Genomic DNA, 27525 nt, shown 5'->3' on the forward strand with positions numbered 1-27525 from the left:
TAAGAGTAAAAATGCTTTTAATAAATTTTAGCTATATATAAAGGTTCATAAAGACTGATTTTCTCTGATTATAAGCCCCTGACAACAGATCTTATTTCCTTATTTCGCATTAATATAGTATGCAGCGAACTTATATTTTTGATGACTGTAGCTTACATTCCTTGTGTGCTATGTTGATAACTTTTCTGCTGATACAATCATTTACATCTTACACATATCATACTCGACAAAGTAAAATTGTTTTTTTTATAACATGCCTTTCCTTGTCGAAATTCAGGCCAATAACTGAGGGATCACTTTCAAACTTAACATTGACCCAGCCGGAAACAGTTCTAAAGAACCGTTGTTAAACACTTCAACTTCGGCTTCTTAACAGTTCAAACAAGTTCCCATTGAGGGTTAAGTAGTGCGCGTTCACCGTGCAAATCGTTTCACAGGTTGCGGTGGCGCCATTAAAGCCAGACTTCCTCCATGACTGACTCCGCCTCTTTTTCCACTGAGCCCTCCAACAGCCCCCTGCTGCCTGTTACGACGATACTTCTGCAAGGTTTTCTTCGCCTTTTGCAAAGGGGCGCCGGCATTCCAGCTGTTGCCTGAAGTAGAGCTGGACCTGACAGAAAGACAGCAATCGATGGGTTCCGATCTATGATTCCCTTAATGATGATACTCAGCTTCGTACATATAATTTCAAGGAAAATGAAGCCTTGGCATTCTGCTAAAAATAACCAAATTTTGTGTATTACCTTGCTACTGGACCTGTTGTGTTTCGTTTCCTCTTTCGCCCTAATGGTGCTATGTCTTCTTGATGCCAATAATGTGAGTGGTCTGCAACGTCATCAGTGGAATCACAAGTGTCAGTTGTGTAATCGGAGGTTGTAGAGCAGTTACGCGAGACTAAATCGGACTTGTCTTTCGATTTACCAACAGCAGTCTTTTCTCTCACTGGAAATTGAGGAAGCTATAGACAAGAAAAACATCATGCAAAAATCACTATAAATGGCTTGCAGATCCACACCCTCGATATGAGCAAAACCTGGTAGCACCTTTGTTAAACTTCCTCAACACGCGTCCTTTTATTGTAACAAGAGCACATACGACACAAGTATAGTCAAATCTCGCCTTGAGGACACCTCCCTATTACGAACACCCCGATAATGCAGACAGCAGCTAAATCCCCGGCGAAAATAAATTACAGACGTTTGACTGAAATAATTTCCGCTATTACGGACTCTGGTTATTAAGGGCACTAACTCGCAGTCCCTTGGGTGTCCGCAATAAAGGGAGTTGACTGAAAAAGAAAAAAAATATGATTAAATGCTTCCCTAGGAGCCCACTTTTTGTCACGCTATAGTGTCATTAGATAGATAGACAGACAGGTAGATAGGTAAAGAACCAAAGAGGTGAATTGGATAATTTTCAGAGTAACAATGAAAACTGCGAAAATGAAATAAAGTCAAGAAAAAAGTATAAAAACAGTACACCCTATGATAGATAACACGCCACACTTTTTTACAAGTTGGACTGTACGTGGCATGTTTAAAAGTCTCCTGCAAACGACTGGTGTAAATGCTTGCCTGATGGCCCTAATTCCATAGTTAAATAGCGTGCTAAACAGAGTTGCTGTCACCTGTTGAACAGGTTACCATAGATTGTATGTGCAAGATTACAACGGTAGGACACTTCCAGGAATTTGAAAGGAGTGAAAAACTGAAAAGCGTTGCTTGAAAACTGGTCCATACAAGTAAATAATGGCAGTTAATATTTGCAAGTACATGTGCGACTAAATGGGATCACATCACGAAGGTAAGTGCAGCAAGAAAACACCAGTTAAGGTTTAACTTCAGAGAGGTGACCTGTACAAACTGGCTTGCATTATTGCTTCTTATTAAAAGCTATATTAGATGTGTTTGCATTAAGTTCTGTTTGCAAAGGAAAAGGTGTCACTAGAATTGCCATGCAGCCTTCCAATAAATAATACCTTGACCCGAGACTGAAGGAAGTCCAAAGCTTTGGGTCCCAACTTAACATAGCTGATGACATTGTCATGGTGTCCAATCACCATGTGTTCTGCCAGAACATGCTTTAAAACCAGTAGATGGCCAAGTCTTTCTGCATCATTTCTGTGGTAAGATTTTCCCAAGCCAAACAAAGGACTTCTATCATGTCCTTCACATGATACTCGTGAGCCTCCTGAACCCTGCATTATAATGATTAAAAAATAACATGAATGTAAGTATAGAGTAAGCTAAACACTTAAGGTGATTCCCTCGAAAAAAAAACTTCTAAAAATTCTCTTAAACTTTCTGTGATTGTTTACTAGTATGTATTATTTCAAAACATGCAATAACAAAGATGGGTTACAGCGCCCGCGAAAGAGCGATGATCCACTCAAGTTACCCTGCCCTACTGCTTGCAATATTCACTTTCAAACATGAGAATTTAATCAGTTCTTGTCATGTCTAGTGGGAAAAAAGTTACATTGGTAAAGTGAAACTCAGAAACACATTCAATACAGAATGTATGAAGCATAAGCAGGAAGTAAAGATACCATTCTTGGCACAACATGGAGCAGTATCGACCCAAAGTGTTTCTTGCGTGCGTGTTCTCAGTATCAATATTTTATGTCCGCGATTGGTGGGCAAGCTCGTGTTTCTAGTGGTGACTCATTTTCTGTCGTAAATTTTTCGAAAAAATTTTCAACATAAAAAGAATAATAACTAAGTTAAAATAACGAGATAAAAAAAGATAGGTCATGGTGTTCGTTCACGAGAAAATGGCCATTTAGTAATTGGCTGGGCCTAACATCACGGAAAACCCGCTGCCAACGTGTGCGCTAATGACGGAAAGAAACTATGCCCAGTACGAATGCCTAATGCAATAAGCTGAAATGTTTGTGTAAAACTTTGACAATATAACGAAGATATAAAACAGGCAGGAAAAACATTTTATGGAATATTTATGAAGGGTATCTTCTGCTGTGTAGAAGTAGCCCACGCACTGGCTTAGAGGCTATTCACGTTAATGAATTAGCAATATATCTGCTGCAGTTTTCCTTTTTGTTACTAAAGTGAAAAGAGTACCGACAAGGGAGCCGAAGATGGAACGAAGGTTCTAGACTGCAAGCAGTCCCTTTTCTGGTCAGTCGAGATGGTGTGCTCATAGCGCAGGGAGACTGGAGCCTCAAGCCCCCTTCCGTTCGTTCGCTCCAGTTTTTTTTCGCGCTCGGCTATTTCGCGCGACCTCTCGACTATTCACAAAGGGACTGCTTGCAGTCTACGAAGGTTCACCAGGCTGAGACTTGTCACTGGCTTACCATGTGACAGGTATGTGTTTGCTGCTCCCCATCCCCTCCCCTGGATGGGATATTAATATGTCACAAGATACCTAACAGTCTGCAGGTGCCCAGTCATTCGCCTGGATGATGAGAAACAGTCTTTTCCTGAGGACACGATACAATGGCTTTGAAAACTTGACCTACCCAACACCCTCACAAATATAACTTTGTGGAAGGCTCAAACGTCATCGCAATGTTCGCTGTAGAATGTAATGTACACTGTACCTTGAAAATGTCAATAAAATGATTCAGAGTAAAACTCTTGACAGGTTTCTTCCAGTTCCTGTTTCCATTATGAACAATAGAGTTCACACCCTCCACAAATGCCTTAGCCTCAGATGTGATGTCTTTATAAACAAATGACGCAGAAGTAGCACACGTGTCACACATGCTGTCAGGCCTGCTACGGCACTGGGATGGGTCAAAGTCCGTCTCACCAAAGTAATGTAACAGCTGAACTCTCCTGCACTCCGTCACATTCTCACAGAACTGCACCACACGAAAAAGATTATCCATGTCTACTTGCTTCGAGTCTACATTCCTGTCTGGGCTGTTTTGGATCATCCTATGAACAACAGAAATCAATAACATTTCTTTATTTGACAATGAGTGAACAAATATGACCATTATTTCAGTTTACTAGTGAGATAGAATTCCAGCGTTGCAAAGACCTGGATTTGCTGAACAAACCCGTTCAAAACACCCTATTGGTACAATTTGCCACTGAATTTTAAAATTTTCACACGATAGCACCAAATTTTGTGTCAAATATAAATCTGCCAGGCATCATTTTGAAAATTCTAATAAATGAAGGATTGAAAGCAAATCACCTCCTTATCCTGCTTGTATCACCATATAAATAAAAGAGAATACAGTCAGCAAGTCCACCATCACGTCCTGCTCGACCACACTCCTGATAATACCCCTCCAAAGACTTGGGCATTGAGTGATGAATGACATATCTAACTGAACCTTTATCAATTCCCATCCCAAAGGCAATCGTAGCACAAACCACCTGACAAAAGAAAAAGATTTCCCTCAATGCCTGTACTGTAACCATTAAAATTTGAGTTCGTAATATACCCGTGAAGGATGAGTAAATGTATATGAAAATATAAGAAACATATATTTTGAACTGCGGATGAAAGATCAAATAGAAGAAAGATCCTCGCAGTTGCGTAGTAACTATTTGATCTTTCATCCACAGTTTAAAATATATGTTTTATACATTTTCATATACATTTATTCACCCTTTACGGGTATATTACGAACTCACAATATGACCAGCTCCCAGTTGGCTTGATAGCTCAGTTGGTAGAGCACTGCACCGGCATCTTAAATGCTTCTTTACAAGACTAGTGTCTAACTTAGAAAACTATATGGTTTACTTAGGCGCTAGGCGTTTCCACATTGGATATTTATGTTTAGTTATCCGTATTAATGTTTTTAAACTTTAAATTAACTAAATATTCATATATGTATTAATACTATCTTAAAAGGAAATGTGAAAATAAAGTTGTTGTTGTTGTTGTTGTTGTTGATGATGTTGTTATGGGTTCGAATTCCGTTCAAGCCTGAATTTTTTTTCAGGCTTTCTTTTCGCAACTGCTTAATCAACTGCCTATCGTACAGAGTGGATAAGCCAAACCTAACTAAGCAGTCTCTGTACGGCAGATCTGGAGAGATAATAAATAAGCCCGCTTCTGCACTTTCTCGATGTCATCGCTAAGATAGCGGCCGGGGCAGTGAAAAGTGAAAGAGGGGTCGAGAAAAAGTCGGCTGCGCCTTGATATTTTAACCCACTTTTCAGTGTTTGGAAATTAGAGGAAACCCTCTTACTCCAATTTGATACATGACTTCATGTACAGCACCTAATGGAAACTGTTAATATCCCCTACGATCAATATATTTTAAAGAAATAAGATCAGCTGACTGACCTTATAGCGACCATTGATCCATGCCTCTTGACACTGTGTTCTCTGTTCATCTGATAGACCAGCATGATACGCAATTGCCCCGATACCAGCTTCATTTAAAGAGTCCGCCACACGCTCACAGTCATTTCTTGCAGAGAAATAACGGAACAAAATTCCCTTTAGTTTGTAAAAGAATATATTCAAAAGGTTTCACCATGGATTCACTAATATTGAGAGAAATATGGCTAACCTAGTCAACAGCTCAACTATGCCACCAAGACCACAAAAGATCATCATTGTGGTAGTGATACGAGTATCAGGTACAAGTAATTATTGACTTTCGACAGTATCGAGAATAAAAAAAATTCTATTCCAAGGATACTAACAGAGACCATTTTGTATTACTACAAATTTAACAATGATAACAACTAACCTGGATAGACAATAGATGATTCCAGAAGAAACAGGATGCTTTGTCTTAATGTACAGCAATATTTCTTCCATAACCTTCTTCTTTGGTTTAACAATGAAACGCAGATTGGGTCGATTAAAGCTTTGTGTGAACCTAAAATTAATCAAATCAAAAGAAAGTAAGTATATCAGTTAAGAAAACGCCCTCTTTGTGGTCCACTGGTACTTTGGCTTCCAGTTGCGTAACGTGCGTTGAAGGAGCTGTGTGATCTCCTTCACTTCTTTCAAAACTAAGCTTTTAAGCGTATGTCTGAAGCCAAAATTATCTTTTCTAATTTGTTAGCTTGCTTTTAACACCAAAAACCGTTAAGTACATCTGTATGTTAACTCTACTCCTGTTTAATGTGTATTATGTGTGGCAAACTAAAAGAATTGAACCGAATTTAAATTGTTTCGTATTCTCTTGTACAGATGGAACTAAAAAATTTAGCCATAGGAAAAAAGGCTACAATTCATGTTATCAGAAGGACTGTGCTAGGATTTTAATCTCATGGTTTTGTCTCCATAAAACGACCCAAGCTCGTTGGCAAGTTACGAATTTCAGTGTGTAGTTATCAAGCACTGCTTGAGCAATAAGAAATTCTCACATGAGGCAAATATGTAGCTTCACAACCACAGAACCAATGGTCTACATCTTACTTTACTTAATCTATTCACAACAAACAAAAGTAAAAAGTAGAACTCTTTGCGAAAAAAAAAAAAAAAAAAAAAAAACAATACACAAAATGCTCATCAGCAAGTGAGGTGAACATGAGGTGTAGCAGTAGCAGTGAGAGCCATAAAGGGTACCTTTGTTACCATTTTGCACGTTTTAAAAGGCTAAAAAGCTATTTTAAAAAGCACCCAACAATTTCGATAAGTCAAAAACGTTAAGTGAATTTTAAAATAGATTTATAAATAAGTTTATGAGCCTTTTAAAAGCTGCATATTTTATCACTCAAAATGTTAAGTAATTACCATTTTGGTTCCCTCATCTTCAGTTGATGCAGTACATCCTTTCGAACACGAGGTGTAGCAGTAGCAGTAAGAGCCATAAAGGGTACCTTGGGAAACTTGGTTCTTAAAGATGACAACTTCTTGTAGTCTGGACGAAAATCATGGCCCCATTGACTGACACAGTGGGCCTCATCAATCACAACCCTATCAGAAAAACAGTTTCTCAGGAACTATACATGCATTATTTGTCACTTTTAATAATAATTATTAATAATGAATAATTATTGCAAGTTGGTTTCCTTTCCAATTTACTTGAAATGAAAAACCTTCTGCTATGCATACTTTGCACCTCTGGGTCATACACAATCACTTAATTTAAGTTACAATTAACATCACACAAGACAAGTGTGGGATTCATCATTAGCAATGCACTAAGTTGTTAACTTGACTGCCGTAAGAGAATGCTCATTGGTTGGCTGATTGTGCACCGATGCAGCTAATTATCTCATTGGCTGCTAACAATGGGGCGTGGGAACATGTGCACAGGGCTGTGAATAATAAAAAGACCGCAGACAACGGCCTATAAAAATTTGACCAAGTGTAATCAGTGTTCAGACATGCCTTTTTACCAGAGACTAAACTAATGAACCTGTAGGAATCTACCCCGTGGGCGCATCAAAATAAATTGCAGTATTTTAGAATACTGGTTCAACAATTGTATCTTCATGTTTAGCAAAATCTGTATATTAAAAGTTGTTGTTACATCCAAAGTTTCACTTCGTATGAACAAAATGGTTCCTTAGTGCACTTACTGTCCTTTCAAGAGGAAAATTATTGCAGCCTAGTCTACATGCTTACCATGTAAAGTACTGTAAAACAATAATTAGAAAAGAACTTGACGCTTTCCAAAAGGGCGAGAAGTACTTTAATTGAACGAAATGAGTGTTCACCACAATTTGTGTTTAATCTGCCATCTTCAATGTTATTTCTTTTTGGGGCTGGTCTGTACTCTAATAAAAGCCAAAAATGTAAAATAATAGTTTACCTTTCAAGAAGCCCACGACTATAGAGACCAGTCATAACAGAGAGAAGTTTATCACTAGCAGAGAGTTTCTCTGGTGTCACATAGACAAGTTTAATAGTAGGATTCCGGAGGGATAAGTCCTGATAGACAGAGTTGAGATGCTTTGTTGACCCAGGTCCACTGTCACCAAGTAAATGCACAGCAGGTAGCTAAAAATATCAAAAATGCAAGCATATAAAATACACATGTTATACCACATCTGAAATATCTGCATGTTCTCATTAGGTGATTTTCATTAACTGAAGAGCTGACAGCACAACCAACCTAAATGACATTTCACATCGCGTTTTGTTGTTTTAGCTCAGATTCGCCGCAGCTTTTGCATGTGGCCTTGAATTCCTTCAGGAAACGTTGCTCCAATGTTTCATCCGCTGCTTAGAGCTCCATTTGCTATTAAAAACCTACGAATATGGGCACGACTTCCGTTTTTATCACGAAACAAAGCATTAAAACATTGGAACAACGTTTCCTTAAGGAATTCAAGGCCACATGCAAAAACTCTGGTGAATCTGAGCAAAAGAACAAAAGGCGATGCTTTTCAAGAGAAGAATCGCTTTTTATTGTCATTTAGGTCGGCTTTGGTCTAAGCCCTCAATTTTATATTGCACACTCTTACTGCACATAATTTCTTACGTCACTAGTGCGTGCATGTTGGAAACATGTTGGGTTTTCCTTAATGTTTTGTGAGTTTATTACTAAATGGTTGTTTTCTCCTGAACAAACAGAGTGATCTATTTTTTATCTTGTTATGTAAACTCGGTTATTATCCTCTTTATTTTGAAAATGTTTAAGAAAAAAATATCACCAGAAGCAAAAGCTTTGTCATTATTTGCGGGCATAAAATAGTGATACCGAGAATACGCATGCAAGTAACATTTTGAGTTAAATCGCTTCATATTGTGCTTCTCCGCCAAGAAATTTATCCTTTATGGCTGCTTGGGAGCATGGGGATTGAGCATTGAGCATTGAGAGCAAGATCATTTTCAGCAGCAGCTCCGAAACTCTGGAATGGCCTACCAGTGGAGCTTCGTCAAGCAACATCACTTAACAGTTTTAAATCTCGACTTTAAACCTATCTTTTTTTAAGAAGTATTTTTTATAGTTTGTAACTCAGTTTACTTTATTCTCACGGTAATGTATTTTCCGCGTTTTCTCTTAAATATATGATTGTAAAGCGCTTTTGATCAGAATATGTAAATACGCGCTATATAAATTGGTACATGTAAATTAAATTAAATTAAATAATGTTTTTTTGAAGTTCTCCTTTATCAAATGTAATTCCTGTTCCCAGCAGACATAGCAACAACTGATAAAATAAACTCACAGTTTCAAAGTTAATATTGCAAGCAATTATGGGGTAAATTGTGGCACAGTCACCTCATCTTTTTACTGTATCTTATATGCTAATAAACAATCAGTGAAAGTTTGCAAAAATTTACGATAACTTTTAGTTTGAAGGAATCACCTTAACCCTTTACTCCCTAATATCAAAGAACAAATTCACCGATCTTGTTCCCATACTTTTCTTATAAAATTACTGGGGAAAAAATTTTAAAATATCAAGAAAAATTTGCCTTGATGCTGATCACTGTTAGTAGGGTTAAACTTAGTTCAAATTAACCCCATGATCTTCAGTTGCTTAAAAAAGATATTGAGCTTCTCGTTTGGGGTGCACTCCCAAGATTAAAGGTCCTACATTTTACTAACTTTTTCACTGCCATTTACAAATCCCACACCTGGGAATAAGCCCTCGACCTTGGTTAGTAACATAAAGATAAAAATGCACCAGTTTTATTTTACCTTGAGTGATTGAAGTCGCTGTACTTGATCTTGAATAAGGGATCTCAAAGGTGAAATAATAAAGGTGACCCCAGTACCCATTAATGCAGTCAACTGAAAGCACAGGCTCTTTCCTCCACCAGTTGGCATTAGAATAAAACAGTCATGCTTCATCATGGCGGCATTTATAGCTTCTAGCTGATTTGTTCTTAATGAACGGATGTTGTAGACATTTTTTAATATTTTCCACATTTCTCTGTGATATGGCATGTCCCTTCGTTTCAAGTCAACTGAAAAAAAAATCATTTAAGCGCTTTCTGTAAGAAATGTAATGTTCACAGTTTCTCTGGATATTGAATACATGTAATGCAGACAAGGTGTTTTAAAGCCTAGAGGTGGCTGAGAAATACATCTGATTCTTTAATCGTTTCCAATGTCTCTTGAGGAAATGGAGAAGCTGTAAAGATCATAAGATAAACACTCTCAGCTTGTTTTTTCTCAGAAGGATAACCAAAACTATGCTTGTAGACAGCAGTGAACAATCCACCATTTAAAGTTTCTTCAAATGAAAAACGTGTAATTGATGTAGTCAGGCTATTTTCAGTTAAGGTGCAATATCCTCTCGGTTTGTTCACATATACCTCTTTGCGCTCTATCTTAATGTATTTCAGTAGAAGCATTTTTTATTTGGTTAAATTTTGGTTTCCTTATCCTGCTGAAGTAGAGATCAATCCATTTGCTTTAAAATTAGTGTGCAAAACGTTTGACAAGATGGAGGGAATGTACTAACGAGACATGTTGCCATGTATTTTTTTACAGAAAGTCATTAACAAGCACAAAAACGTGTGGAGAGCGTCAGCTTATGCAGACTGGTTATACGCAGTAATCAATGTAAATTAATGATAGATATCAACTTGGCTAAGGAGAAAGATGGTAAACTGCACGCTCCATAATGATATACTGAATACCGCATCACACTTACTTCATGAACGAGCATAAAATTTTCCATCGTTCTCTGGTTTCCTGGATCATGGATCAAGGATAGAGGATCAGGGATCAAAACTGCTAAATTATGTTAAGGCACTATCTAGCAGCACAATGACTTTTGTGAACTTAAAAGAAAACTTTTACAATATAAAAATTCTGTACTCAGAGCGCAATGAAAACTTAAAAGTGGGATGTTTCGTTCGAATCCACCGAACTTCGTCAGCCATAATGCAAATTTGGATGTTAAGAAGGGTTATATAATGTTCCCGAGGGAGCTAAGATGGTGTCATAGATGCTGGCTAATTCGAAGCCATTGTCTCTGTTCAAGGAGGGCTTACGTAATTTTATCTCAATTGCCTCCCTTCTGCGGCGTTTGAATGTGTTACTTTCCGTGGCAAAGAACTTTTGTTTTGCTGGAATCCACTGAATGACTCGTGAGCTGGCAATGTTCATGAACAGCTGACGATTCCTAGAAAGATGTTCCTTTACTCGAGTTTCTAATAACCGAGAAGTTTCGCCCACATAATCTTTATCACATTGTTCGCGATGGATGTGATAGACTGTTCCACACTTTTTACAATTTTCTGTTTTGTCCCTAACATGAACTAGTTGTGATCTTAAGGAATTGAAAGGCTTGTGGACAAGTGTAACCTTGTATGATTTGAATGCTATTTGGAGGCGTTCCGAAGTGCCCTTGATGTATGGCACTGAAGCATATATTCTCTTCTCATTAACAGATTCTTCAGAATCTCTCAAAGCGGATCCAGTGTTCGGTATTGTTAGCATCCAATCAGGATAGTTATTGGCTTTCAAGGCTTCCTTGACGCGTTGAATTTCCTTTACTTTGTCAACTTCTTGAGACACCAAGGTGTGAGCATGAAGTAGTAGATTGTTAACTACAGCTCTTTTATGTTGACTTGTAGATGATGATTAGAATGAAGATTCAGATATTGATCAGTATGAGTCGGTTCCCGGTATACGGTGACCTTCGTTGAGCCATCCTCGTTCACTAGAAGGCAGGTGTCAAGAAATGGAATTCTGCCATTCTTTTCTTCCTCCGAAGTGAACTGGATGGGTGGATTGATGAAATTAATGTGATCGGAAAAAGAGTTCACTGCGCCTTCATGAATTTTGGTCATCGTGTTATCAACATATCGATACCACATAGCTGGCGGGGTAGGTGCGGTATCCAATGCTTTGCTCTCAAAGAAACTTGTTACCCTTCAGCACTTGCTCTCGTATTTCTCTTTTTGATCTGCATTTTTTGTCAAAACAATAAATCAGCAAAACATAAAATCAGTGCAGCTGGCAAGGAATTGAAACATAAAAAATCATCTCCGTTTTTTGCAAATTATAGAGCAGTTTCATTCCGTGAAAACAACAAGCCAAATATATATTTACGGCCGATCTTGGAAGGAAAACATCATAGACTTGTACTTTTGAACATGTATTTCAGCTTTCTTTGCATGGGACTAAGCAAGATTGTCAAACGAAGCCAACAAAACATACGTTAAACAGGGTGTACAATTTGCAGAATAACTGGAACTGCAAATCGCAAGATCTTTATACAATCTACAATTTGGTGAAATTCGCAGACACATACATTCAACTCGCCATATCAGCCAATTTTTTGCTTTTCACCTTGGGAAAGTCAGCATATGTGATTGTGAAAAACTGACAATAACCGTAATTTTTTTTATTTTATGGAGACATCGCTCCACTTTTATGTTTCAAATCCTTGCCGATGGACTGATTTTACATTTTGTCAATGTATTGTTCTGACAAAAAGGTGGATAAAAAAGAGAAATAGGAGAATTAGTGCTGAAGGTATTAAACAAGTTTTCTTTTAAGTTCACAAAAGTCATTGTGCTGCTAAATGGTGAACAGCGTAATTTAGGGCTTAGGGGCACCGTTTCACTTGCTTATGAGTACACTGAATTAATAATTATTATAAGTAGTACTTATGATCTCTGATCCTTTATCCTTGATTTTGATTTTCCGGGAAACCAGTAGGAGTTAAAGATTTACTTACTGTCATTGCCATTGTTAGGAATTGGATTGATTCTCTGAGGAGAAAAGGTTGAGTTAAGGCTGTTACAGTTTTTGTTTGGAATAGCAGATTGTCCCTGAAGTGACAAGCCAGCAACTCTTTGCTGGCTACAAGGCGTGGATTCCATTTTATTAAATCTGCTGCCAGAAAAATTGACACCTGCAGAGGTAGATGTCTTTTTTCCAGTATCACTGTCAAAAGCGGAAGCGTTTGCCCATTCATCATCACTGCTATCCAGCAATTCAGTTAGTAACAATGAATCTTTGCTTGCAGGATCCATCATACTAGCAGCGGCCACAGAAGTTGGACTCCTTGATGAGCACAGAACGTTTGTAACTTGAAGAATACTGTTGCCATTTGACTGTCCTGTGCTGTTCTCAGAGGAAACATAATTATTGTTCTCCTTATTTTCACTTCTGTGTGACCTGTGTGACAACTTCTTGACACCACTGTCTCTCTCAAAAAAACTTTCTCCCCAAGGTGTATGGTCCAAAGCACAGGAGGAAGGACTATTACTGCGTGTTGTTTCCTGTGGGACTGTAAGCAGAACACAATGTACATTTTAGTGTAATTAAAATTTTATAGTTAAAGGGGAAGTGTCTCGGAGATTGTCATTTCAAAAACACAAAAAAGCTTTTCTATTTGAAAAAACGTTAAAATAATAGTCCATTTTTCCCATAATTTTAGCAACCCAGTGTACTAAAACTGTCCTGATACTTGGTCGGAAGTGAGTGCAACTCGAAAAAGGTTAGGCTAATGTTTTTCAAGTTTTCCCATTTTTACCTCCAAAATGCTCTAGAACAGATCATGAGTTGTTCCTTTTAAGGATTCATTGATTTCTTTCTCTCGGAGTTTTAAAATTGCTTTCCAACTAATTTAATTAAGGTGTTGGTGCAACATTTTCACCAAAAATGTCTAAATCCCTGTGACACTTCCCATTTAAGATCTGAATGGTACACCAAATAATTTCAAGTGGATGCTTCCTGTCCAAAGTCCAAGGAAAAGTGATTGCTAGTGGTCGGAAAGTGTCATCATAAACAATCTTTTCTCTTTACTTTATCTTTACTCTTTTTGAGTAAGGGTATAAAAGTCTGAATGTTAAAGTCAGTCAGTTTAATCTGAACAACCTACAAGATTTTGACTTAACTGTAATAATTACACCGCACTAGAAGTGTACTGTATGCATTTTGTGCAAGAATTTTAGCTATGGCCAACAAAACATGCCCTTTATATTTACCCTTTACATATCATACTCCAATAACAAACATAACTCATTTGCACTAAACATTATACTATAAACTCCTGGTAGTTTCTCCTTACTAAATTTCAGGCGCAGTTAATTTTGTGAAAATTCAGGAACCAAATTAATGTTCGCGATTGTAAGAAAACTTAGAGCAAAAGTGTACTAAATTTCATGATTTTGTCAGCGTTTTATTTTCTTAAACCTTTTATTTTTACCATTATGTGTGGAGTGAGAGGTAAGAAATTCGGAGACCAATAATTATTGTTGGAGATTTTGCCTTGTAGACACGAAAGAAATAATACTCATGATCGACATGCCATACTGTAGATGCCATAAATGTTGAGATTATTGGTTCAAAACACTGATGATCTCCTCTTGTACAGGGTGGTCTTGAATTTCCAATTAAAGTCATTTTTGAAATGGATCACTCGTCAAAGAATAAGGAAAAATTGGAAAGTTACAAAGGTCTGGTTCAATCTAACAACGACGATCCTATAAGTGGAAACTTTGATGACTGTACTAAAGAGGTTTTGGCTGAGTTACAAGTTGAAGAAAACAGTTGAATAGGAAGACGACAGCTAGTCAAAAAGAAGGCGGGAAAGATGTTTTGAAGGACAGATAGCTACAGTTCTAATTCAGAACAATTCACCACAAAGACAGGTTAACTCAGAACATTTAAAATTCTTATTGTTTTGTTATATGAAATGGCATTAAATTTTGTGCAATCTTTTTTTGGCGCACATTAAATTTCACAACTTTTTCGAAAGCTTGAAAATCGCAAAAATTGGTGAGAATAAGGTAGTTTTTACCACTTTGTTTGTACTCACCACTCCTAAAGGTACAATCTGGACTTGCTCCCCGTTGTTTTAACATGGCTTCAAGCTGCCTCACTTTGGATCTAATTCTTTTCCTGAATAAAAATCATGGTGGTCATGAAGTAACAAAATAGCACAATGTAATAATAACTTTTTAAGTTTCAATCAAACGAGCTACAATTTGCAACATCTCATCATGTTCTACAATCCCACGCTCTTTTTTTACAAGATCTGCTGCACTGCAAAATTAAAGGCCAATTGTATTAACATAATACAAAAAACATTAAATGGCACTATTTTGCAACCTGTATTCAAATCATTGCTGCTGTTACTCAAGGCTTGGAAGAAATCTTGTCAATAATTTTCTGGAATTTCCTGTTAAGATCAACTGAAGATGATGATGTTCTATATTTTCCTTTAACCTTCCGTGTACACTTTTTCATTTAATGAAATGAAATTTGGGCAAACATTTCAGAACACAGATGACCTCCTTGTAGTGAAGTAGTTTGCCCCTTAGCAAGGTAAAATGTTTCTTTTTTTTTTTTGAGTTTTGAGTTTTGAACTTAAGAACAAGGTGAGAAGGGCTAATTTAAATACCACCAAAAGAATATTAAAATAGCAGCCATTTTGGAATAAGGTCTATACAGCAATGAGATCTCCTTCAATAAAAAAAAAAAAGGAATCAATGCAATAAGGGTGTTCAGTGTACAATAAAATATTAAGGTATAATAATTATTGCATAATTATTATGCACATTACTTTATCGGCTAAAATATGAAGAGTAGGTTAAAACCTTAAGCACTGTGCCTCAGCAAGTTCCAAAGGAAGGCTACTGATGAGGGCTGGTTGAGCTTTATCTAACATGGAACAAATGCTCTCCATTGTCTCATAATGCAGGGCATGAGTCTGTTCCAAATTGTCTTTTATCTTGGATGTTGGTGTCTGTTGGAGAAAATCAATCTTTTTTACAGATTTCCTTCAATTTTTAAAATTGTATCTCTTATGGCAGAAATTTCAGGCTGGCTGCATAAAATACACTTTAGCAACATTGCCTGGTGTTAACTGGTATTTGTTTATAGTGTTTTGTACAGATTCTGAAACAATTCTTGACTATAATGCATTGATTGTAACTCAGTCCGAATTCAACTGTCTGTCAGCTAAATGGAGCATATAATTAATTAAAAAATTAAAAAATATATATGCATCAATATCATTTCATGCACGACTGGCCTTTACTAAGAATGAGAACTTACAGGCTTATCACTTACATCTTTAGAAATTGGTTGGAGCAGCACATTGGACATTTTGTTATTCCTAGAAGAAAACAAGAATGTTTGCATTTTGAAAAATGACTGTCTGTGTAGCTAACAGAAAGTTAGTGAGGGCCACTATCAACAGAAGCCAGGTTAAGTATCTGCTCTGCTCCAGCACAGTGCTAACCTAAGAGGAAATGACTATGATGTATTGCCCCCAGACACAAAATAACATATACCAGACTCTTCCTTTACACTCTCTAGCACCAGTTAAGGAAATATTACAAAAACAGGAGCAAACACAACAAAGACTGTTAATTTTTAGGGCTATTATAAAATTATGATGAATTGTAAATAGAAAACTGCATGATAGTAAAAAGGAAATCCAAGTGCTCCTATCAGGAGTCGAACTTAAGACCTTCAGAATAGTAGTTTGGATGTTCTACCACTGAGCTACAGGAGACTTATGGGAGCTAAGGTCAATAATCAAAATAGGTTCATGGGACAAACATCCTGCATACTACTAGGATTGGAATGTTAATGTGTGGCATATGCGCCATGAAATAAATGTATGGAATATGGTCAATAAAAGAGAATGATGTATTGTTCAGTGAATGACACAGGCATACATGTTTAAACCTTACACAGGCAATGGCAGTTGTGACATCCCATCTGACTCATTATTCTCCTGTTTATTGAGAAAGGGCTCCTGAGATGATGCTGGGTTCCCAGGTGAAGCAGGAGGAGAGAAATATTCAGGTTGGGGTGGGCTATCTGGGTAATCATCATCACCTTCAACACCCTAAATCAAATACAGATTGTAAACAGGTCACACAGATTAGTTAATTTAGTTAGAATTGACTGCATAAACTGTGGTTGAACTGACAAATATGTATGGTTTGTAACATTATGGTGATAAAGGATTAATAATATTATGACTTCACATGATCTTGGTATAATGCCATGACGATATGTTTTTTTTTCACTGGTCATCTTGGAATTCATGACTCCATCGCAGGGGAAAATTCTTCTAAACAAAAGACCCTCACACAGGGAAATTAGCAGTTATAAAGAACCTAAAAAATCCAGGCTGGAACAGGATTCAAACCAACAACAATGCATTTAACTGGTGGAATGCTCTACCAACTGGGCTATCAAGCCAACTGGGAAAGATGATTTTGTAAGTTTGTGTTATACCTGCAGATTGTGAATTAATTTATTCTTTATTAACTTTCAAATGGTTAAAGTCTGAATGACATTTCATCTCCCATCACCCTGTACTTACAACTTTTGGTAGCTGCTGTCTTTCAATGATCGTATCCACTTGTTCATACCTGCAGAAAGACAGGAATTAAAACTGAGCAGCCCTATGTAAAAGTTATGATGTATGAACATATTATGCATGCAGTCAGGAAGCATCAGGTTTCAGCTGTATTTGCTGCTTTTCATCTGATTAACTTTCAATAATAACTTACCTACAAGAGGACACAAATTCTGGATCCTCACAAGGAGTGTCCTGGTCAGCTTTATTAGCTGCTGATGTTATACTGGGGGATGGTGGTGGGGAGAAGTACTCTGGGGGTAGTGGACTGTTTGGTGGTGAGTAGACCTCTAAGCATGGTGGGCTGCTCTGGAAAGGTATGTCTTCTGGAGGAATTGGGCTGTTTTGTGGTGGGAAGGTCTCTTCATGTGAGGAGGTGATTGATTCTTTAAAGGTTTTGACAGGTACAAGTCCACTGGCATCAAAACTGCTTAATCTTTCTTCTGGCGCCTGATAAATAACACATTCATAATATGAATATTATGAATATATATATGTTATATATATAGTAGTGTATGATGGGAACAGAAGTTGAAACAACAAAGAAATGAGTGAAAATGCGTTCAGCCAGGAATTGAACCCGGGTCTCTTGGTTACCGGTCTGATGTCTTACCACTAGGCCACTGAACCAACCCCGCCATTCAGCCGAATTGGAAGGACCTTTTTACGTAGCAAGCTCTGGGGAAAATTACACATTTTTATATCATTAATTTTATTCATTTTGCCCACTAGCTCTATTATTTTCTAGTAGCTGAGAGCACACTGCTTGCAAGCATAAAATTAGGACACCAGATTTACAGACAGTGAGCTTTATGCATACATCAGATCACATCATATCTCAGTCAGATTTGTACATACATAAGGGATTTGCTTATAAGCACAAACCTTGGCCTTCAGATTATGGAGGTTTTGTTGCAAACAAAATCCTAAAATCAGCCCACCATTTGTTTGGAGCAAGGGCAACCTTTTAGATCTCAGCAATTACACATTGGAGGGCTTCATTGTAGAATTTGGAATCAGTTTTGCAATCCATCAATCCATGACATCACACTTACATCTAAATAAGAATTTCCCACCAAAATCTTCAAGCCTTCCTTAAAAAGGGTTTGCCAGTCCAAGACTTTCTTGACACTAAAAACAAGGTTTCAATGCCTGTGAAATTTGTTAATGTTGTCTTTGTGAGTGCGAGGCAATCAATAAACTGAAACTCATATTGTGGCTAGTTAATAATTTTATCCAGTCCATATTTCCATAAAAGGGTATACATCTTTAGTTAGGGTTGAGTTGCTTAATGAATTCCTCATAAGGTGGAAGAACCATAAGCCATTTTGAGAAGTACAGTCGTAACAGTGATTTAATGACTGTAACCTTGCCATATAGACCCCTGCAACTTCACAACTTCATCTACATTTGAATATCTTTTAATTTGTCATGGAAATTCTTTTGCACTGAATGTACTTCATAATACATAACAAATATCCCAAATGCCTTCACAGTATTACACCATTTCAATCCGAGAGGTGTTGCTGTGTTTTGTCTGCAGAACCAATCAACATAGCTTCAGTTTTAGAATAGTTAACCTTCAGAATAGGATTTGAAGTAGCCAAATGATTGGAAAACGAATTGAATACACTCAAAGTTAGACATCAAAAACAGTAAGATAGTCAACATTAAACATTGCACTAACTTTCATCCTGCCCTATTTTGAGGCCTTGGATATTAGGTCTCCTCCGCATGGTGATTGTTAAGATCTCTACAGCAATAATAAATAAACTAGTAATAGTCAAAGATCAGGGAGTGTGTTTGATGATCTCAATTCCAGGCTCTCAGCTCTCCTTTGCCAAGTTGGTGATGATGTCGTATGTTGTTCACATACAACTTGTTGATAGAAATAATATGAAGTTCTCAACATTTGAACAATAAATAAATACAGTTTTCTTGCACTAAAATCTGAACATACAAACCTTCTTGAAAGTATCAACCTCTTTAGGTTCATTCTGGAAATCAAAGCTTAAGAGTCTTTCTGCCATGTCATTGTAGTCACCAGATTCATTGCTTTGATTTCTCCCCTCTATAACACCATTTTCCTGTTTCAAATAGTTGAAAAGCTTGACATTAAATCACTATCAATTTAATGCTACCTTTTTGCTAGGGTTTTGACAATCCAATCTTGAGAAAGTGAAAAATTCATTCCTGAGAATTGGACCATTAGTCTGTAACTCATTACCCTAAGAATTCCAGAATTTGTCTAAATTTACTTTTCAAAAGAAACTTAAATCATGACTACTCAAGAATTGTCATAAAAACAATGACTATCTTGAGATCACTCATATTAAAAATCAATAACAAAATAAAAAATAAAATAATGAATCACTTTTTTAAGTGTCAATGGATTTAGTGTGGAGCACTAAATAATAGCTCTTAGTTATCTTTTCTTTCTTCTTAAATTTACTAGTGTTTACAATGTAAATTATATTTCACATCATTTATTTTGTCCATAATCCTTAATATCAGAGTTACTTTACTTATTATGTCTGTATTTAGCATGATATTTGTACTTTCTTTTTTCTTCTTCCCACCTGGATGAGTTAACTATTTGCAGATGGAAGTATTTCTGTATAAATTTATTTGATGAGGCTAAATGAAATTTAGGCAAAGTTAAAATCAAGCCAATGCTGCCATTCCTCCAGGATAAGGTTGGGGGGTCCAGGGAGGTCTGCAGGGGGATTGCCATGTGCTTTTGCTGGAGTTACTTTGCTAGCTTGCTTGCTTGCTTTTGGCTGTGAAGACTAAGAACAAAGCTTCAATTTTGCAATGTATTTTGCTACCTTGCTCGCAACAGCAGAATTTGCGTCGTGTTTTCTCGCTTTTGGGCTTGTTTAATGCCGCTGAGACGAACAACTCGCAATAGTTTGAACTCTTCCTTCGACATGGCTGAGTCAGCGAACTCAACTGCGGATGTTCCTGTCAGTTCTGCGCTCCCAGCATCAATTCCTTCTTCTGGAAACCAAGCAAACGTTCCACCCAGTTCCTCATCGTCACCTGCTTTATCCATGGAAACCTTAACTGCCTCAATTCTGAGTGCTATCCGGCTGCTTCTCTCTTCGGCCCAGGGAAATCCGTCTTTGGTGTCGTCTCTGCCAGCGACTCCACACACGAACTCGTCAAATCTGCCTTTCGCTTGTGGCCCCTTCTAGTGCACCATAACTACCAGCAGCGGTGCAAACGCCCAGAACAGGTAGGCCTATTTTTGTTCCTTTCACTGTAAACACATTTACGGCACCAGATGTATCGTCTATTAGTTTGCCATCAAGCTTGTCAACGGTGCCCGCTTCGATTGCCTCAGCTCCCCTTTCAGCCAGTCCAACATCCACAATGCCGGCCCTGCAGCATCCCTTTATTGTTGGGCCGGGTTTCTCGCCTATACCGTACAAATTGGTTTCTCACATTATCTCTGGCAAATTCATTGATCTCGCAGAACTTCTCAGCTCATCTTCGATGGCAGGCTCGTCTTGACGTCAACCAGCAAGCGACCAAAACGATCTACAGATGATATTACGAGTTGGTCGAGGCACTTTCCATTTATTCCTCAATAGCCCTTTTCACGGTTAATTTTTCTCATTTGCATTACAATGTTATCCAACGTGGATGCGAGGCAATTTCGGGCTAAAACTACAAAATAGCCCAAAATTGCCTCACATACATGCTAGATTTCATTGTAATTCAAACGAGCAGAGTTAACCGTGAAAAGGGCTATTCTCGCCTCTCATTACCCTTCCAGGTGGCGCGATTTAACACTGTATAAACTCTTGATCTTACGCACATACCGCGAATTTCAAGGCAACGCTTGGCTTGTGTACGATAGAGCGTTTCACGAACATGCTGCTGCCGCTAAACTTACAGATTGGTCCAGTATCAATGTACAGCTCTTTAATTTTCATGCTGCTGGTTCTAGTGTTCGACAGTCTTTCACCGAACCAAGCGGGAGTTCGTCTGCCGTCGTCTGCAGGTCTTGGAACAACGGGTTTTGTGTAGCTCGCTCTAGCATTTGCCGCTTCGCAAATCGCTGCTCGGTTTGCTCTTCCAATCATCGAGCCTCAGAGTGTCCCCAGCACAAGAAACAGGTTGCCACCACATCTCCAAGCCCCCCGAGACATCCAAGCATTGAAAACGTCATTAGGCACCATCATGATTCTTAGGATGGCAGACATGAATACATTGGAACATAGACGCATAGAACAATCTTTGATGATATTTTTTAAATGTTTCAAGGAGAATGGTCCAGGCTATGTAGCCAATTTATTCAAATCCCGAGTTACACCATATAATCTTAGAAGCAATGGTCTAAATGTTGTACAAACTTCATACAATAGTAGATTCCTTCATGGCTCATATGCGTACATGATCTCACACATCTGGAACCAGTTGCCATCTGCTGTAAAAAACGCACCTAATGCATCATCCTTTCGGAGACTTTTAACTAAGTTAAATTTTAACGGCTGTCAATGCAGCAATTGCCTCTGACCCGATTTATTTTTATTTATTTATATTTAGATGTTACTTTTTAATTTAATTAGTAGTTACTATCTTTTTTTATACTGTCAAACACTTATATCATGAGCCTGTGGCTCGGGGGACTGGGAGACCACCCCCTGTGTATTTGACACTAAATAAATTACCTACTTACCTTACCTGCCAACTCCATCATGCCTGTATTTAACGTCATTGTATTTAACGTCATTTGCACAGCTTAGTTTAATGTTTACTTCGGGGTTAACCAAACTGTTGTTTTTTCCGGACAGTATTAATTCCGCTTTAGATTACGGCTTGTTGTATTGTCATAAATGCATTGGTTTCCTACCATTCTTGTACATTATTCTCTCCGGAACTTTTGGGCCAAGTTATTGTATTTATCACAATGTTGTCTTAGGTTCCTATTTCTTCAGAATATTTGTTCTACTATGTTGCTAGGTTTATTGCATGGCCTTAGTTTCAAATCATTATTAAAGGTTTTATTCCTTTTATTGTCTGTTTTGCAGCGTGTGGGATCCTCCCTAAAGTACCGTGTCACAGGTTTCCTCTCTTTGTGCCACCAGATTTGCCCTTGAGCTCCAACAGCATCCTAACCAGGCCTTGGTGTCCGAGGTCCTTCAGGGGCTTTTTCAGGGCTTCTGTTTAGGCTTCAACCCTGGGTTCTCCTTACAATCCGCTAAAAAGAACAAAACGATGCTTGTCGAGGCTTATTTGGCAAATGAAGTCGCCTTAGGCAGGGTAGCAGGTCCTTTTCCTGCCCCTCCACTCCCTAACCTGATATATACAGTTTCGGCGTCATACCAAAGAAAGGCCAAACAAATTGCGCCTTATTTGGGACATGTCCTCCTCATTGGGCTCAAGTGTCAATGAAGGAATCAACCCAAATGATTATCCTTTGCAATACGTCCGAGTTGATGACATCATCAAGATGGTTTCTAAGTTCAGACAAGGTGCTCTAATGGCTAAGTTTGATGTAGAGTCCACTTACTGCAACCTTGCGGCTCACCCCAGTGATAGGTACCTTATAGGAATGAAATGGAGATCAATGTGTTTGCAACTCACAATTAAAGCTTCCAAGACTGACCCTTTTCGGAAGGGCTGCTGCCTCTACATTGGATTGGGTTGTCCTCCACTTTGTGTCTCATCTGCTATTATGAACTACCTACCTCGGCGTGGCCAGTCCCCTAGCCCCTTGTTTTTGCTTTCCAATGGTCAGCTGCTTTCTCAAACGCTTTTGACACATTGGCTAAAGGATTTTTTTGCAGCTGCTGGCATCCAAGGATCATTCTCTAGTCACAGCTTTAGGATTGGTGCGGCAACTGTTGCAGCTCGGATGGGTGTTCCGGATCACCTTATTCAAGCTGTAGGTCGTTGGAATAGTGATGCCTACAAGCTCTATATTAGGACTCCCGCAAAGGCTCTTGCGCAAGTAACATCTCTCCTGTCGCACTGACTGAGGGAGTTGGTTGGTAAGTGTTCTGTGATCATTATTTGCCTGATGCGCAACGCCCCTTTGTTTTTGGATTGCTTGGGTTGCTGGGTAGTGCTGCTTGGGTTTTTTTTGGGAAGGGTAGGTCCAATGGCCCCCTGTCCACAGTCCCTCCTTTCTCCAAGCATCTGCTACCTTGGGGGATACCTTGGGAGGTGGGCTGTGGCTCAGTTGCCATGGTGACCTCCTTACTGCTGAGGAGATTGCTGCCCTCCTCTGTTGCTACCTTTACGGCACCTACCCTCCAATAATTCAATTGGCTTAGAGTTTAAATGAGGCTAAATGAAATTTAGGCAAAGTTAAAATCAAGTCAATGCTACCATTTCTCCAGGATCAGGTTGGGGGGGGGGGGGGGGGTCCAGGGAGGTCTGCAGGGGCATTGCCATGTGCTTTTGCTGGAGTTGCTTTGCTAGCTGGCTTGCTTGCTTTTCCCTCCCTCCCTCCCACACCTTTGGGGTAAGTATCATTTCCACACACTGGTAGTTCCCTTTCAGTGTTGTGTTGACAAGTGCCTGGAGGTGGGCTGTGGCTCGGTTGCCATGGTGACCTCCTTACTGCTGAGGAGATTGCTGCCCTCCTCTGTTGCTACCTTTACCGCACCTACCCTCCAATAATTCAATTGGCTTAGAGTTTAACTTGCAATATAATAAAGTTTTGTTGTTTTTAGGTATGCAAATGTACAGTTTTGCATATCCACAATGCACATCCCATACAAAATTGGATCAAAAGCCCTTCCATGTTCTTTGAACTCATCGGTTACTATGTCATGTAAGAATAACACATCATTACCATTGACATTCAGAAATTTAAAATTTAACATCCAAAAGGCATATTAAGTAAATTTAAGGAATTCTTTCCAAAAGCGTGTGGGCTCTGTAATCTCAAAAAGCCTCCTTGATGTCTTTTGTTTTTCCTCCACACAAATTCACCTTTTGCAACTACATGTATCCAATGTTGTCTGTCTTTCCAAGCTCACCATAATTATTATATATCACTAAAACGCAGGTAAGTTATGAGAGAAAGCCCAGGGGAATGGAGCACCCTTGTCACATTTGAACTGGTCATGGACAAAAGAATTGGCAGGCTCAGGTAGCACTGACTTGACAACCTAGCTTGGCACAAGTTGTCCAACATCATGTTGTTTGGCTTTTGAATATCCCCTCCCCTCTCCTACTCCAATGCTAGTGCACTGGTGCTTTGAGTGTCTCAGGGCTAATGCTTTGGTTGCAGGGATTAGATGGCCATGGGAGTGGTACTTAATCTAGAGGTGGGCATCCAACCTCCTCTAACAAAGGCAGGCAGTCAATAATCATGATGACTAAAAAAGTGCCTTGGCACATCTGAATGAAATCATCCTAAAGGAGTGAAGGAAAACAATACAATTTGCAGAAAGTTCCCTTATAACCCCTTACAACCAAGTGAAGTAAAAGTTTACTTCAGTCTGAAATACATGTACATGTTTGCCATTTAACAAATACACTCCATTTGGTCATGCAAGTGTAGTCTGATAATGTACATATGTCAAAACGTGTGGTTATAAGAGTACACATACAGTCATGGACATGTATGTCCAAATGGAATCTATTTGTTTTGTACATTGTTTTGATATCAGTTATCTGCACAAAATTAATTGTTTTCAAAAAAACTTTGTATTGGTGATTTGTGTGGAGATTATGCTCTTTTTACTGTACATGATATATAAGAAGAGAGCATGCCTATTAGCTACAGCTGTAACTCAAGGCTAACAAGGTTTGTGATAGGCCAACAATCTGTCATCTTAATCATTATACATTTTATGAAGGAACAGTACAAGAACTTTCTGTAGCTAATGACATACTGGTAATTCATGCATTTGTACTGTGATCACAAACTCCTCTAGACCAATCAAAACCTGAGTTTGACTCTGACCATTGAATAATTGCAATTAAACTGTTGAATGTTATTACACCCACCTCTCTAAGTACAGAGTTCTGTTTACATCCAATGGAAAAATCCCCTCGCAGTTTCGGTTTTTTCGACAATGGAGATCCTGTATGCAAATAGAAAATACTATTAATATGTGTATGCATTTCCAGAATTGTGCTATTTATTTTAGTCATAACTTGTGTCCAGAAATATTTATCATCACAATTAATTCACAGTACCATGCCAATTTCTTACAACAGGAATTATACATACTATCAGTTTGTCAAGTCAAGTGTATAGTAAAGTAACAAAAAAAGATCACCTGTTGAAGCTTCCAAGCTGCTTTCATCATCAACATACACAACAACAGGTAAGCATTGAAGAGGAGGCTCAAAGGTCCTTATGTCTTCATCAATCCTTGTGGGAGATGCAGGACATTCTTCAGCTAAACTGTTCAGTAAATGAAACAAAGTTCACTTTGTGATGATAAATAACAGTTAACTCTCTCTTTACGGGTGCCTCACTAAAATGGGTACCTTTCTAAAATGGACACCATTAATTTTGAAGTGGTCCCTGCTGTAGCTGATCTAGTCATTTTACTGAAACTGGACTCCCTTCAAGACAGTTGGTGCTGGTCCCAGTGGAGTCTATCTCAGAGAGAGCTGATTGTAAACTGCTTTCCAAAATGATTGCAATGGATTACATTAAATCTTTTTTACTACTATAGTAGCATGAATACCGCAACATTTTCCTGTAACTTGGTGCATAACTAAATTAATGTTGCAAGGTATGTCGTAGCCTAATGCTGCAGGTATTACCACCTCAATCACAAACGACAAATGTGACCGCAAGACCAAAGTCAAGTGACTTCTTGAGGTTTGCGGTTTCCGGTTGTCAGAAAAAAAGCCTGGTGTTAAGTGTCTCTATTGACAATGCACTGTTTATGATCATAAAATTAATTTAAAAAATGCACCTTGTGGTGGACAAAAAAGGTGTTACTCGTGCAATCTGCCGTAATCCTGGTCCTTCTACATTCTTTTCAACAGTTTGTATCCTTTAAACAGAGCAAATACATATATTAGAAGTTTGTTGCATTTCCTTAGTAATGCAAACATCTCACACATAGCTAGTCATGGCACATGAAAAGGCAACATAACATACAATGTAGGTGTATAATTATTATTTCAAGCAGGAAAGTAAGTTAGCTAATCAATATGATATTTTTATTCCTTGTGATTATTTAAGTACTTTGATATTGTGAGTTATTAATGTCGAGTCAAGCAATAAGTAGTATAATCACTGTTGTCAGGTTCCAGGTTGGAAGTGAAGTGCTGCCACATGTAGAAGCCTAAATATAAGAAAATTGCGAAAGAATGGTTTTGGCCCAGGAGCTGAAATGCTAGCTCAAAATTGTTTCTTCTCAGGATTCTGACAGGTAAACGTATTCAGAAATTAGCCAGCTTGCGTTCCATGGGAATTTCGTTACAAAGAGGCAAAGAAGACGAACATTCAAAGCTGTTTTGCAAAGTGTGTTTGTGAAAAGTTGCCAACCTTGTCAATATAATAAATATAACCAGCATAAACTCAGATCTGTTTGGACACAAAACAGCTCAGTACATGACCATTAATGCTTTTAAGTATACATAAATTGTATGTAAAAGAACAGAATAGAAAAACACAAGAAATGACGATGTAAGCCCATCATTAATAAATTGTTTTGTTTCTTTTCCAGAACTTTTGTGGACTCCCTGTGTTAGAGGACACCAAAAGTCACCAAATTGGCGCCGCAATGTTGTAACATACTCATTATTTGCACTGTGCATTTTCCCTGGAAAATATCCCAGGAATGAAAACACTGCAAGCACTGCTCTTTAACCAAAAGAGAACAAAAAACGTACTTCTCATTGAAAATTCATCTGCCTGCTAAAAAGCACCATATCACAAAACTTTTCCTCCTTAAATGAAGCTTAAAGATTGCTCTACGAGAATATTAAGTCATTCTTTCTGTACTGGTTAAAATTCCAGAGTATTGTTACACCAAAAATGGCTCAAGTTATCGTTCTTACCAATCAGACCAATCAAACAATTATTTTGAAGCACAGGGGCCACTGCTAACAAACAACCATCTTAAATAACTAGAAATCTCAAAGTTGAGTCTCAGGACAGAATAAGGATGGCTTCCCTGTGTAGGCAGCAATAACTGTGATACTATATTACTGATGAAATAACCTGTTAGACCAAGACATTTCGAACATATGGTAGCTCTTCACAGCCGGCAAACGCAGATGGATTTCCAGTAGTTGAAAACTGGAAATCTATTTATTTGGAGGGTAGAATTATCACTGTTTGAAATGGAAACATTAATCTTTAAAGAGTACCATTACCTTTCTTCACCTCCTGCTCTTTCTC

At 38.2% G+C, this 27525-nt stretch overlaps 1 protein-coding gene and 1 pseudogene across 2 annotated transcripts in view; one reads left to right on the plus strand and one right to left on the minus strand.

The window, feature by feature from the left end:
• LOC146477103 (uncharacterized) overlaps positions 1–27525 on the minus strand; it is a 30991-nt gene continuing 3466 nt past the window's right edge. The window contains exons 3-24 of one of the 2 annotated variants that reach the window (XM_085114086.1): positions 27501–27525; positions 26090–26170; positions 25439–25566; positions 25164–25240; positions 19154–19276; positions 17344–17639; positions 17154–17202; positions 16513–16670; positions 15884–15929; positions 15409–15557; positions 14628–14710; positions 12540–13094; positions 9542–9810; positions 7703–7890; positions 6679–6861; positions 5684–5815; positions 5272–5398; positions 4165–4349; positions 3560–3899; positions 1979–2197; positions 744–958; positions 1–610 (exon numbers count right to left, since the gene is read on the minus strand). The exon at positions 27501–27525 is cut by the window's right edge and continues 25 nt beyond it. In XM_085114086.1, the coding sequence (XP_084970212.1) occupies positions 415–610; positions 744–958; positions 1979–2197; positions 3560–3899; positions 4165–4349; positions 5272–5398; positions 5684–5815; positions 6679–6861; positions 7703–7890; positions 9542–9810; positions 12540–13094; positions 14628–14710; positions 15409–15557; positions 15884–15929; positions 16513–16670; positions 17154–17202; positions 17344–17639; positions 19154–19276; positions 25164–25240; positions 25439–25566; positions 26090–26170; positions 27501–27525 (3824 nt within the window). In that variant the 3' untranslated portion in view covers positions 1–414. Of the gene's footprint in view, positions 611–743; positions 959–1978; positions 2198–3559; positions 3900–4164; positions 4350–5271; positions 5399–5683; positions 5816–6678; positions 6862–7702; positions 7891–9541; positions 9811–12539; positions 13095–14609; positions 14711–15408; positions 15558–15883; positions 15930–16512; positions 16671–17153; positions 17203–17343; positions 17640–19153; positions 19277–25163; positions 25241–25438; positions 25567–26089; positions 26171–27500 lie in introns of both variants that reach the window. The other variant, XM_085114084.1, reaches the window with a different exon arrangement.
• LOC146477104 (uncharacterized) lies at positions 19714–20944 on the plus strand (annotated as a pseudogene).

Source organism: Pavona decussata, unplaced genomic scaffold, assembly GCF_977016875.1.
Source record: "Pavona decussata unplaced genomic scaffold, jaPavDecu1.1 SCAFFOLD_72, whole genome shotgun sequence".
Classification (NCBI taxonomy): Eukaryota; Metazoa; Cnidaria; class Anthozoa; order Scleractinia; family Agariciidae; genus Pavona; species Pavona decussata.